Below are 15,658 nucleotides of genomic sequence, written 5' to 3' on the forward strand. Positions count from 1 at the left end.
TTTTAAGGTGGAAAGGAGAAAGTATATTTTCAGGATGCCTACATTGCCTCTGTGTTTACCAGAATTAAGTTAGTATTAATTCAGACTAGAATTGTGAGGGATAAGAGCATATTATAATACCCACAGCAATCAGTAAGAAAATAACTCAAAAAATGGGGGAAAAATCAACGACAGAATTAAAATGATATATTAGGTATCTGCTTAATAATAAAAAATAACCTACCCTCTGGGAGATATGACTGAATGTAATTATTCTTCTAAGCCTTTGAAATTATGAAAATATTAATGTAAAAACGGAATTATATGAATACAATTTAAGTTAAAATTCAAGTATAATATATATGGACAATATAAAATAATTCAGCAGTGTTTTCAACATTCAAATCACTTTCAGATAAAATATAAATTTATATCCATTCATACCATATATGTAAATTAAGAATATTGAATTTTCTATTTAAAAAATAAAACTGTGATTTTATAAACATGAGAATAGACCTTAACAACAGGTTCTATATTTGTGAATAAGGACTTTCAAATCAGATACTATTAGAGCATTTATAATTGGCTAAAATAAATTTGTCCCATTCTACTGATTTTTCTAGAAAAAGATGTACCTCTTCTTTCACAATAAACAAACACTTAAAATGTGTGTATATCTGATTTATTTTTAAATATTTGTAATAGTTTCATGAAGTTAATATTCCAGTATTAAAATTTTTCTTGACCTTAGGCTCTTTGCCAAATGATTAATCATATGGAAGCACCCTTGCCACTAAAAAACTGCTTTCAAAAAATCCAAAGAAGTTTTTCATACTGAAAATAATAAAACCTTATGTACTTGTTATGAACTTGTATGTAAAGTTCATATTTTATGAATTAGACTGAAATAATCTGTCCGTATTTAAAATAAAAAAAATACTATATACTGGCTGCAACTCTTTAATAAATTGCATTAATGTTGAAACTCATCAAATTACCTCCAACAATTCATAGCATTTTTCACCTTTAAGACTTTTTGAGTACATTAACTACAATATAAATTGCCCTTTTGAGCTATCACTACATGAACATTCATGACTTGAACTCCATGAGGCAGGATAATTTGGGACTGGTGTGAGTAGAGTGGTATGCGTGAAGATACACTCTGGTTCAGACTCGTAATGAAACACCATTCAGAATGTGACAATTTCTTCCCTTACGAATCATGCAATTTCCAGTGTCATCCTTCAGGAGGATGACACTGCTCAGTTGGATTATCACTCATGCAGCTTTCTGCCAAAAAAAGATTGGTTCTTGAGAGTTGTAAAGTTCAAGAGGCTGAACAAAATATAAAAGAGGAAGAGAGGAGAAAGGAAAAGTTTTAGAGTGTTTATGAAACCCTCTTTAGGCTGTTCGGATGTAGTCAGAGTGACAACTATATATTCCCCTGTGGCTCGAGATGGAAGATGACTTTTTAGTGGTCACTAGAAAATGCATGCATGGATAGGCTGAAATGCTTCTCCTTCGTGCTGTGATTATTAATTTTTTAACTTGTCTTAATTTTTTTATTTTTAACAGTAAACAGAGATTGTTGAACTTATATTTGTATCAAATAGGTTAATTAATGGAACCCATGTTTGAAATCTTTAGAATCTAGTAAGACTTTAAAATACCAAACAGATAAAGCAGATAAGGCCAGACACAGAGAGAAATTTGTAGCTTTTTAATACTTACATTAATAAAGAAATTATATTAAATCAATAACCTAAAATTCTCTATTTAGAAATAAAAAACAAAAGAGAAAATTCAGCCTAGAGCATACAGAAGAATTAAACATAAAAGACTAAAGTGGAAATCAATGAAAAAGAAGACAAATCAATGAAACCAATATTTGGTCCTCTGAATGATCAACACAATTTGCAAACCTTTATCTGTATTGTACAAGACACATGTTAACAAGATCAGGAACAAAAGAGTCAAGTTCCTATCATTTTTAAGAGTTTTGTATTTCAAAAGGTAGGGTCAATCAACCCCATACAGGATGTGCCAGTGGAACAGAAGGAAACTAAACAGAAATAAAAAGAAGGATATTTAGATCAATAGTAGGTCCTTGTGAGCACGCTTTTTCTGTCCCTGGAGTAACAGTGGAGTTCTATAGCAAGAACTGATAGCCACTCAGAGGAAACTTACCAGTACATTTTGCATTTGCCACTAATTTAGTTAAGATTATATTTGAATACATTTTAGGCATATGTTTGGACATATTTCTTGTCTTCAATAAGAAATTGTTGGAAAAAAAGAGTTATAAAAAATATGATTCAGTTTGCCAGACAATTCAATCAATATATTATTGGTATTCCTATTGATATTGCATTGTTGGTGCTTTCTTTTACTCTCTGAGGAAGGAAACTCAACTTGAAGTTAAGTTGTAAAGAACGTTAAATCATGATCTCTTTAAGTTATCCAGCAAGGGTTTCCAAGAGAAGAGAATGATAAACTGTGTAATTTGAAACAACTTAGACAATCAAGAAGCAAAAAACTTAAAAAGTGTTAATAGAAAGCATTTAGGAACTTCAAAGCAACCATCTTGCTTTACTTGGAAACCTTCTGTTTAATGTTTGGTTTTTTTGTTTTGTTTTGTTTTGTTTTGTTTTCCCTTTCCAACGGAGGTTAAAGGCATCTATTAACTGGAAGGAGGTAATTAATTTCTACATTCAGATCTGGGTCCCCATGAAGGTCCAGACTCCTCCCCAGAATCCTTGCAGTAGCCAAATGATAGAGAAAGAATATGGGTAAAATTAAAGACTTACTAATTTTTTTCCAGAGTTCTCTAAAGTTTTATATTTAAATTTGTTTCGTTGTTCAATGTGTTATTGTGTACAATAATAGTACAATAATAGTAACACCCTCTGTTATATACTGGATAAATGGAAGGACATTGCTGAGAAAAAGAGGGGAAGCCACAAACTACTTGAATTTTACACTCAGGATCGTAATGGACTCAAAATCCAAAGTTCTTATCAGCTACAGGGAACATACTTTTCAAATTTATAGACACCTCTGATTTAACTAATTGAAAGTACCCTTGCCACCAGAGAAAAAGCAAGGATAGTCCAAGGCTTGATGAAGATTGTGAGCAACTCAAGTGCAGGCTTAATATTATGTTGACTTTTTTTTAATGAATGACAACTTTATTTTTTATACTTAAAGGCTGATGAAAAACCATTACTAATCCTATTAAAGAAAATCGAACATCTCAGTCAGAAAGAATAACTATATTTATTCATTACCATTTGAGTTTTCTACAACACAATTTGAAAACACCCAGCATGCATGTTTAATCTCAGTACAATGGATTCAAGATCAAGTATACATGTTAAAGTATTAAGGCTAGATTATAAATTATCATAGTCATCATCTTCATCTTTTCGTTTTCTTTTCAATGCATTTGATGATTCATTGGCAGTATTTTGTGATGACACCATGTTAGTGGTAAAAAGAATGTTTTTGGGCCCAATTAATGATGCATTCATCAGAACATTCTGAACTGTGGATGTTTCAGGAATTGATGCTCTTAAAGTTGGGGACTGTGAAGTGGACATCTCTACTGTGAAACTTTGTCTTGTGAGAGACATTGGAATCCCTACTTCAGTTGACACAGAAGACATGGTTTGTGCGGTTGGCGCATCAACTGCTAATAACTGAACCAACACTTGACCAAGGAACTGTTATTCTTCCCACAGAAGTAGATGCCTTTTTTTGTAAAGACTTAAGTCTATAGTTTATAGCAATCAGGTAATATCTATCAGGTGACAACCTGGGGCTTGGATATGGCAAAGGAATTTGCTTTCTTTTTTTTCAATATCTAATATAAAAAAAAAAAAAACTCTTGAGGGAGAAGAGGTAAAAGTCATAATATTCAAATATTGCTTGACTGAATGAGAAAGTAGATGAGTATGTAAATGAATATTGGATCATTTTAGGGAACATGATTTTATTTTCTCTTGATTTACATTCAGATCATTTTTAACAAAATCTTGAAATTTATCTTCCTCTAATTTTACCTCATTAGCTTTAAGTAAGCACACCACTTTAAGTACATATGTGCAGATATAGTGCATGTATATTTCTAATAAGCATGCCTCATGATTATATTTCTTTTTTTTTCTTGTTTTACTTTTTGAAAATATTTATTTATTTTGAAAGAGACAGAGGCACATGCATGAGTGGGGAGGGGCAGAGAGCTAAGAAGAGAGAGAAAATCCCAAGCAGATCATTGGGCTGACAGCACAGAACCCAATGTAGGGCTCGAACTCATGAACTGTGAGATAATAACCTTGGCAGAAATCAAGAGTTGGATGCTTAACTGACTGTGCCACTCAGGTGCCCAACTTCATAGTTATTTTTCTAGACACACATTTGCCCATTTTTATTGTATTAGATATCCAGATGAAAATGAAAACTTCTTTTTGAATGTTCAAAAACTACCAAATTCAAGCATCTGCTTGGATTGTTCAACAGTATTTAACTTTGGGACTTAATCATTGGCTCAGATTTCTATATTTAATATCTTTGACTCACTCAACTTTGTGAGTAAGTTTCTTAAGCCAGCTGGGGGCACATTTTTGCATTGAGATGGTCTTTTATACTTGGCACCTTCCAAATATCACAAAATTGGCTGCTATTGATAAGGAAAAAAAGAGCCTAATCATTTAAAATATCCATTCATGTGATCCATTACATGCTCAATTGGGAATTCTGTGGGCACTTTAGTTAAGGTTAATAGATCTGACTCCTTATTTCTGGTTCCTAAAATAAATCTGCAAGTCAGATCCACAGTCATTAAATTTAAGTTAATCAAAATCCAAAAATCAAAAAGTTCTAAAACCAAATTAAGAAATAAAAGTCTAGCAAATGTGACCTCAACTGACGTGTGGTTATTAGTTTGAATAGTTGTATTTGAGCACATGTGTTTGATTATGGGAAACTTCCACAGATTCCACAGAGTGTGTTTCATAATATATGCATATACAATCTATCATCTTCATAAAATTATAAAGCAAATTCTAAATTCTAAAATACAACTAGTGTCAAGAGTTTTCTGTGGATCATATAACAGCTCCTATTTTGCTTTCTGTTTCCAAGGAAAGACGCATTTTGATGAACCTGGAAGCTTAACCATAGCTTTGGATTCCATAGTGTGGATTTATGATTGAATTTTTACATCAGATCTGGTGTTTTAGGATTATATGAACAGGGTTTGAAATATATGAATAGAGACAAGATTGACCAAAAATTTGTAGTTTTTATTTCTCTAAAAGCCAAATGGGAGAATCTGCAGCTAAGATAAACTTTCCAGGAGACTGGATAGTGTGTGGGAGATAGAGGAGCTCCCTTTGCTTATAAGCCTGATCTCAGCTTCACCCAAGGTCATCGTATTTAAGCTAAAATTTATCCAAGCCTCCAACATCTTCATGCATACGTGACCTTTATACCCAGATACCTTGATCTCTAAACTCTCCTTTGTTTAATTCATATGTATTAGGCCTTTCTAACACTTGCAGTGTAAGAAGGTAGAGTGGGAGGAAGAAAGAATCCCCATCACTGGGGCTGTAAACTCTTAAGTAACTACATATTCAGCAGGATAGATCTGATCCAATCTCATTGCAGGACCTAGGAAAAGGAGCAGCTGGATCTTTTCATCTGATCTAGAGTGCTCATAGGAGCCCCAACTGAGCATCACATTGGATCAATTGATCAGATGTATATATATTTTTACTTCCCTGTTCTGTTTTTGTCTTATCAATCTTGTCTTATTTAGAAATTTGGAGGGAACCAAGAGTAAAAAATCCCTGTCAGTACCACCATGTGCTCATAGCACATGGACAGCAAGAACTTCTTACTCAGTTAACATAGTCAAAGATTCTAAATACCAAGTAGCCATGTGCCTCTCTTTCCACTATGTGTTTTTTTTCCCCAGTAAAACCTGTCTAGTTTCAGAATATATACTATATCTTATTAGACCTGTGTAGGTTTATTAAATCAAAACAAGACATTTAGCCCTTTTTGTATTCTTCCATGAATCATAATTTAGTTATATATATTTGTGTATATATGTGTGTGTGTATATATATATATACAATTAATAAATGAATCTACATAACTACATATATAAATTTAATTAATAAAAATACCATTTATCATTTACCTATATTTTCAAATAAACGCTAACTTTCCAAGAGATCAAATTTGGAATTAATTCTGCTCCTTTATAAAACTTTTTTTTTCTTTGTTAAAGAAATGCCTACAGCATTATTTTAGGAACCACACAGAGCTTTAGTACAATTACTTCATAGTTACACTTACTTTTGTAACAGTATTACCAGTTTTAATTATTCATATTGTGATTCACTCATTAATTTTGATGAAAAATTAACTTTCCTACAAGGTGAAAAATTTGTCCACATTAAGAATATACCTAAGAAGACTTAAGATATTTCCAAATTAGGCCAATACTAATACTTCTGTAGTAATTGTGTGAGCATTCTCCTTATGAACCATCTAAATGCAATAATAGATAATTCTTAATTATTGCCAGTCAGAATTTCTCTTGCTTCTACTTTGGGAATTCTTACCATGAAAGAGATAACCAGGAACCTACCTACCACCTTTAAAAAAAATAGGGTCCTTACTTCTCATTCACTGAAGTCCCTGCCAGAAACTGTGGGAACAGCCTTGCTAGTAGGTCAAAGTCTGGACTTATCCATCCAACTTCTTCCTTTCTTGCACTTATCTCTGCCAGTCTTAGGAGGTTCTTCAGACTACATTTGCCGATGTAAGATACAACCTGTATGGGTTACATTTGATATTATTTCCCTCAGCTCTTCATGTGAATCTGTAGATACAATAAATTCAGGATAGAGAAGACAGTTCATCTAATTCTCTACACAAAGTATATTTGAATCTTAGATCTTATCCAACTATAAGTCCTAAAGCATTCACATACATGGATATGAAAAACATAAATCCTATCTACAATGACATTGAGATGTGACTTTAAGGCATTATATTGAGCTCATATGTCAAAATTATAACAATTCCCATTCCAGTCACTGTTGTAAGTTTTTAGACATAATTACCATATTTAATATTCACAACAGAACTTTATGAAAGATACCAATATAGCCAGATGAGAAAACTAAAGAACAAAGAATTTAAGTAACTCATTCAACTTGTAGTTAATTAAGTGTCACAACCAGGACTTAAAACAGCATTATAGTTCTAGAATGTGTGCTTTTCATCGCTGCACTATACAAACTTATAATATGTATAAATTGTTTTTATAACAAAAATATAATGAATAATGTTTTCATACTCAAAAATATAATTTCAGCTCTACACCTTCCAGAAACTACGGTAGGATTATGTTTTTTTGGCACCAGTGCTTTGTGCTTCCATGTAGTCCAGGTAAATAAGTTCTGTGTATTATTTCAGGCCTAATATTTAATTGCCTATGTGAGACTCTGACAAAGAGAGGGAAGCACTCAATTTAGTGGATACTCCATCTGTCTATATTCCTTAGTAACTGCAGTGAGTTGAGATTCCTGTCAATCTGTGAGGAAATATAATTATACAAAAATTAAAATTGCATTGTTTTAAGGCACACACATTTGGGAATTGCCTGTTAACAACAGTAAAATCTAAATACATTACATGTTTCTGATATGAGTATAACAAAAGAAATATAAACAAAACATGATAAGCAAAAAATGTTAATCATTCTAGAACTCTTGTCATAATTAAGAATTGACAGATATTTTTATCATACATAATTTTATACTTATTTCATAATTTCATGTGCCTTAGTAACTTGGTAGTAAATGATTTCTTGCTTTGATCACCATGTTGAATAAAAATTAAATGTAAAATGGCAAAAGACTAAGAACTGAAATAGGTAAATGATTTACTGTCACAAGACTATCTCACTTAAAACACAATAATTTTTTTTTACTGTAATGATTCAACTTAATTCATCAACAAATATGTATTAGCTACTTAATATATGTTCATTATTGCTGAACTAAGAATTAGGACAGATTAAAAAATAATTTTTAGAAAAGTGGCTAGAGATCCATAAGATTTTCAAATCATATTTTATAAACAAATGTTAGATATGATGCATCTAAGATTGAAACAACAGTTTCTAGAGCAAAGAAATTTATCAATAGTAACTCAGTATACCATTGTCTTTTCAAATCTTCTTTTATCTACTAGTTTAAAAATTTTTAAATGCAATATGTATTTGTTTAATTTTAAAATGTTACCTTTAGAGGAAGATGGGGGCAGAGTAGGAAGCTCACCTTTTTCTTATGAATACAACTAGACAACTATCAAATCATCCTAAATACACCAGAACTAAACAAAATGAGAAGAAAGAGGAATTTATCCCAAATGAAAGAATAAGAAATGGCATGGCCAGAGATCTAAGTGAAACAGGTAGAAGTAATACGCCTGATAGAGAATTTAAAGCAATGATCCAAAGAATACTCACTGAACTTGAGAAAAGAATTGAGACATCAGTGAGAAACTTACCCCAGAGATAAAAATGTTAAAAAAAATCATTCAAAGATGAATAGTGCAATAAATGGAATTATAAACATGCTTGATGCAATGAACAGCAGGCTGGAAGAAGCAAAGGAATGAATTAATAACCTAGAAAAGAAAGTAATGGAAAGCAATGAAGTTGACAAAAAGAAAGAAGGAAGAATTATGCAAAATAAGAATAGATTTAGGGAACTCAGTGACTCCATCAAACATAATAACATCTGTACTATAGGAGGCCCAGAAAAAGAAGAAAAAGGGGAAAGAAAATTTATTTGAAGAAATAATAGTTAAACTTCCCTAATATGGGTAAGGAGACAGACATCCAGATCCAGAAGGCACAGAGAACTCCCATCAAAATCAACAAAGCAGGCCAACATCAACACATACTGTAATTAAATTTGCAAAATATAATGATAAAGAAAAATCTTAAAAGTAGCTAGACAAAAAAAGTCATTAACTTACAAGGGAAAATTCAGAAAGCTATCAGGAGATTTTTCAACAGAAACTTGGCAAGCCAGAAAAGAGTAGCATGATATATTCGAAGTGCTGAATGTGAAGAATCTGCATCTAAGACTACTCTATCCAGCAAGGCTATCATTCAGAATAAAAGGAGAGATAAAGAGTTTCTCAGACAAAAACTAAACCAGCTCTACAAGAAATATTAAAGGGGAAATTTGATTGGAAAGGAGAGACCAAAAGTGACAGTATAAAGGCAGAAAAACAAAGCAAAAAAAATGAGTATTCCTGTAAAAAATCAGCTAAGGAACTCACACACACACACACACACACACACACACAATATTATAACATATACCTAAAACATAGGGAGAAGAGGAGACAAAAATGGGTTCAAATTTAAACGACCATCAACTTAATATAGACTGCTATCTGCAGAAGAGGTTTTATACAAACCTAATGGTAACCATGTATCAAAAACCACTAATAAATATTCAAAGAATATAGAGAAAGAAGTCCAAATATATCCCTAAAGAAAAACAGCAAAACATGAAAGAGACAAAGATGATAAAGGATCAGAAAAGGTCTCTAGAAGCAACCACAGAACAAGTAATAAACTGGCAATGAATACATATCTATCAATAATTACTTTGAATTAATTAGAATGTTAATGGACTGAACATGCCAATCAAAAGACATAGAGTGTCAGAAGAGATAAAAAAAATAAGAGCCATCTATATGCTGAGACTCATTCTAGACCTAAAGACACCTGCAGATTGAAAATGATGGGATCCAGAAACATTTATCATGCAAATACATGTCAAAAGAAAGCTGGAGTAGCAATACTTATATCAGACAAATTAGACTTTAAACAAAGACCAACAAGAGACAAAGAAGGGCACTATATCATAGCAAAAGGTACAATACAACAAGAAGATATAACAAATGTAAATCTTTATGCACTCAGCATGGGAGCACCCAAATATATATAAAACAATCACAAACATTAATTGATAATAATACAGTAATAGTAGGGGACTTTAACACCCCATTACATCACTGGACAGATCATCTAAAGAGAAAATCAACAAGGAAACAATGACTTTGAATGACACACTAGACAAAATGGACTTAACAGATGTATTTAGAGCATTTCATCGTAAAATGGCAGAATACATATTCTTTTCAACTGCACATGGGAGATTTTCCAGGATATATCACCTATTAGGCCACAAAACAGGCCTCAACAAATACAATACAATTGAAGTCATGCCATGAACCTTTTCTAACTACAATGCTATGATACTAGAAGTCAACCACAAGAAAAAGATCTGGAAGATCACAAATACATGGAGGAGGATAAATAACATGCTACTAAAAAATAAATACATCAATGCAGAAATGAAAGCATAAATTAAAAATACATGAAAATGAAAACATAACCATCCCAAACCTCTGGGATACAGCAAAAGTAGTCCTAAGAGGGAAGTTCATAGCAATAGAGACCTACCTCAAGATGCAAGAAAATCTTAAATAAACAACCTAACCTTATACCCAGAGAAGGTAGAAAAAGAACAACAGGTGAAGCTTAAAGCCAGCAAAAGAAGGTAAATAATAAAGATTAGGGTAGAGATAAAATGACATGGAAACAAACAAACAAATGCAATAGAACAGATCAATGGAAAGAGGAGCTGGTTGTTGTTGTTTATTTATTTTAGAGCGAGAGAGAGCTCAGGTGTGAGAAAGAGGGGGAGAGAGAAAGAGAGAGAGAATTCCAAGCAGGATCTGTGCATAGACCCACATGGGGCTCAGGGCTCAACCTCAGAAAGAACGAGATTATGACCTGAGCCGAAATCAAGAGTTAGGTACTTAACTAACTGAGCCACCCAGGCAGCCCAAGGAGCTGATTATTTGAACAAATTAATAAAACTGATAAGTCTCTAGACAGACTTATCAAAGAGGAAAGAGAAAGGACTCAAATAAATATAATTACAAATGAGAGAGAAGAAACAATCAACACCGCAAAAATACAATTATAAGAGAATATAATGCAAAACTATAGGCCAATAATTGGCCAAGTAGAATAAATAGATAAATTCCTTGAAACATGCAAATTACCAAACTAAAACAGGAATAAATAGAAAACCTGAACCGTCCAGTAAGCAGCAGAGAAATTGAATTAGTAATCAAAAAATTCCCAACAAACAAAAGTCCAGGGCTAGATGGCTTCATAGGCAAATTCTACCAAATATTTAAAGAAGAGTAAATACCTATTCTCAAAATTTTCCAAAAAATAGAAAAGAAAGAAAACATTCCAAATTCATTCTTTAAGGCCAGCATTACCCTGACACCAAAACCAGATAAAGACACCACAGAGAAAGAGACCTATTGGCCAGTGTCTCTGATGAACATAGGTGCAAAAATCCTCAACAAAATGCTAGCAAACCAAATCCAACAACACATTAAAAAAAGCTATTCGCCAATATCAACTGAGATTTATTCCTGAGCTGCAAGTGTGTTTCAATATTCACAAATCAATCAATGTGATATCATTACATTAATAAAAGAAAGGATAAGAACCATATGATCATTTCAATAGATACAGAAAAAGCATTTGACAAAGTATAACACCCATTCATGATAAAAACCTTCAACAAAGTAGGTTTAGAGGGAACATACTTCAACATAATAAAGTCTACATATGAAAAACCTATAGCTAATATCCTCAATGGAGAAAAACTGAGAGCTTTTCCTCTATGACCAGGAATAAGACAAGGATGTCCACTCTCACCACTGTTATTTAACATAGTACTGGAAGTCCTAGCCACAGCAGTCAGACAACAAAAAGAAATAAAGGCATCCAAATAGGCAAGGAAGAAGTAAAATGTTCACTATTTGCAGATGACATGATACTCTATATAGACAATCCAGAAGACTACACCAAAAACTACTAGAACTGATACACAAAAAGACCCTGAGTAGCCAAAGCAATCCTGAAAAAGAAAAACACAGCTGGAGACATCACAACTCTAGAGTTCAAGCTATATTACAAAGTTATAGTTATCAAAACAGTATGGTACTGGCACAAAAACAGACACACAGATCAATAGAACAGAACAGATAACCCGGAAATGAACCCACAACTATATGGTCAATTAATCTTTGCCAAAGCAGGAAAGAATACCCAGTGGGAAAAAGTCAGTATCTTCAACAAATGATGTTGAGAAAACTGGACAGCAACATGCAAAAGAATGAAACTGAACCACTTTCTTACACCATACACAAAAATAAACCTCAAATGGATAAAGACCTAAATATGAGACCTGAGGCCATAAAATTTCTGAAGAAAGCACAGGGAGTAACTTCTTTGACATCAGTTATAACAACTATTTACTAGATATATATCCAGATGCAAGGAAAACAAAAGTAGAAATAAACTACTGGGGATACATCAAAACAAAATATTCTGCACAACGAAGGAAACAATCAACAAAACTAAAAGGCAACCTATGGAATGGGAGAAGATATTTGCACATGACCTATCTGATAAAGGGTTAATATCCAAAATACAAGAGAACTTATAAAACTCAACACCCAGGAGTTCCTGGGTGGCTCAGTCAGTTAAATGTCCTCCTGTTGATTTCAGCTCAGGTCATGATACTAGGGTTGTGGGATTGAACCCTGCTGAGTGTGGAGCCTGCTCAGGGTTCTCTCTCTCTCTTCCCCTCTGCCACTTTCCCCCACTTGTGTGAGCTCTTTCTCTTAAATAAACAAACAAACAAACAAACAAACATAAATAATAAACTCAACACCCAAAAAGTGAGTTATCCAATTTAAAAATGGGCAAAAGACATGAATAGACATTTCTCCAAGAATATCATACAGATGGCCAACAGACACATGGAAAGATGATCAACATCTCTCATCATTAGGAAATACAAATCAAAACTACAATGAGATATCACCACACACCTGTCATGGTGGCTAAAATCAACAACACAAAAACAACAGGAGTGGCAAGGATGTGGAGAAAGGGGAACCCTCTTGCACTGTTGTTAGGAATGCAAACTGATGCAGCCACTCTAGAAAACAATACGGAGTTTCCTCAAAAAGTCAAAAATACAACTACCCTACAATCCAGCAATTGTACTGCTAGGTATTTACCCAAAGAATACAAAAATACTGATTTGAAGGGATATATGCACCCCGATGTTTATAGCAATATTATCAACAATACATAAATTATGAAAACAGCCCAACCGTCCATTGATTAATGAATGGATAAGGAAGATGTGGTATGTGTATACAATGGAATATTACTCAGCCACCCAAAATAATTAAATTTTGTCATTTACAATGATGTGGATGGCACTAGAGAGTATTATGCTAAGCAAAATAAGTCAGTCAGAAGAAGAAAAATACCATATGATTTCACTGATATGTGGAATTTAAGAAACATAACAAAGGAGCAAAAGGGGAAAAAAAGAGAGGCCAACCAGGAAACAGACGCAACTACAGAGAACAAATTGATGGTTATCAGGGGGGAAGTGGGTGGGGGGATAGGTTAAATAGGTTTGGGGGATTAAGGAGTGCGGTTGTTATGATGAGCACTGGGTGTTGTCTGGAATTGTTGAATCACTATACTGTGTGCCAGAAATTAATATTACACTGTATGTTAACTAACTGTGGAATTTAAATTAAAAACTTCTAAAAATAATGTTAGCTTTCTATAAATTATGGAACAGATAATTTTTCCATAATGAAATTAAAAAGATGGATTTCCACCCCTAAGAGTACTATCATTCACAAATGTCTATATTTTATCATTAAGGATTAATAATTAGAAATACATCAACATTCCTTTGGCTACTTAAACACTTACTTCATGGGAAAATATTTATGTAGAATTTTAAAAAATATGTTGGAAAAAGATAAATTTCCTCCTGATGTAGTTTCTGTAGTCCTATTTCTCACTTTCTGAGGGTATCTGTCACCTAACAGTTTTATTTCATTTTATTTTATTTTTACACTTATTCATTTTGAGAGACAGAGAGAGACAAAGCATGAGCGGGGAAGGGGCAGAGAGAGAGGGAGTCACAGAATTTGAAGCAGGTTCCAGGCTCCGAGCTGTCAGCACAGAGCCTGATGTGGGGCTCGAACTCACAAACTGTGAGATCGTGACCTGAGCCGAAGTCGGACACTTAACCAACTGAGCCACCCAGGCACCCCTATACCTAACAGTTTTAAAGACAGAGATCATTTAAGTCACTGGTAAAATTCTGGCCAACATAGTCATCCAAATAAGATAATAAGCTTAGTTTTCCAATAGAAAACTGTTGGCAAACAAACATATTTGTCAGGCTTTCCAATCTCACAGGGAAAACAATTACTGTGTTTGTTGTGCAAATAAGAATACCCCTCCAACTGACCCATAGCTCTTTGTCATTTAGAAGTAAAAGCTTTTTGTGTTATCAAAGCCAGTTTCTTAAATTCTTTTGTAACATTCTTAAAGACAATGAAATATATTCTTTTTCCTTTCTTGGAGAAAAACATATGGTAACAAGAGTAAAGTTGATGAAACTGGAATTAGTAGAATTAAAGAGGAGAGAAGATTGACTTGAAAGAAGTTATAGAAATGTGAATATTGAGCATCTGTTATTAGTGGAATTTAGAGCCATAGAAATGTATTAATCATTATATACTCATACAATGGAAAGAAAAATATTTATGAATAATTTAAAAACAAAGTTTGAGAAAGGTGAAAATCTTCCCAAGACCTCTTTTTGGAAAAGTTTAATTTTATTATTTTGTTGTTGTTGTTAATAGTAAATGGAAAGCCTCATTTCTTTTATGGTCTCTTTTCTTTCTCTAACCTAATTTCTTTTTGTACATATGCATTATAGGTAAAAAAAAAAAGGGGGGGGGAAAGGGTGGGTGGTGGGCTAAATCTGTGTTAAAAGGTACACTGAGGAACATTACAATTTTTCAAGAGTTTATTTGAGCATATACATCAATCTGAACCAGGCTGCACCAAATTAATGTGGTTAGGAACACTGTTGTGCCAGGAGGTAGGGGTAAGGTATAAGGGGTAAGGTCTTTTTATAAAGATACCAAAGCAAAGTAAAGCAATTATTTAATTGGTTATAGCTTAAGCACGTACTTTATTTTGGAGAGCCTAATTGGTTGTTTGTGATTGGTTGTTTGTAAATTTCACTTTCTCAAATTTTAGTGCATTGACTCTGGAGTAGTTTTGGTTTGCTTAGGTAGCCTATTAAGATTTTACAGCCACCGCAGTCTAATGGCCTCCTTGTTTAAATACTTTAACAATTGATATTTGCATTATAAACAGGTTGTTTATGGAGAAAAACAAGAGGGGAAAAATCATTCCACTATAGATCCTTTTCTCCAATCCTGAAAAAATTTATTTTGAAAATTGCTACTTGTATAATAAATGTGTCCATCCACTTCATCTGAATTTTCACATAACTAAATTTAAGAAATATTGTGGGCATACTTATGTATCAAATATTATAAAATAAAAATTTACAGATGAAACATCCAAAACACGTTGCTTCCCAACTGTGCTAGCCCCTTCAGGGAATAAAAGGGATGACGA

At 33.1% G+C, this 15,658-nt stretch overlaps 1 protein-coding gene across 1 annotated transcript in view; it reads right to left on the minus strand.

Annotated features, from left to right (window-relative positions):
• Window positions 1-3,377: 3,377 nt before the first annotated feature.
• Window positions 3,378-15,658, minus strand: part of LOC128777769 (transcription initiation factor TFIID subunit 9-like) — a 62,774-nt gene continuing 50,493 nt past the window's right edge. The window contains 4 exon segments of the mRNA XM_053905302.1: window positions 3,378-3,675; window positions 3,677-3,842; window positions 3,845-3,870; window positions 6,675-6,829. Coding sequence (XP_053761277.1) covers window positions 3,378-3,675; window positions 3,677-3,842; window positions 3,845-3,870; window positions 6,675-6,829 — 645 coding nt within the window.

Source organism: Panthera pardus, unplaced genomic scaffold (genome assembly GCF_024362965.1).
Source record: "Panthera pardus isolate Hobbes unplaced genomic scaffold, ASM2436296v1 HiC_scaffold_17, whole genome shotgun sequence".
Lineage (NCBI taxonomy): Eukaryota > Metazoa > Chordata > Mammalia > Carnivora > Felidae > Panthera > Panthera pardus.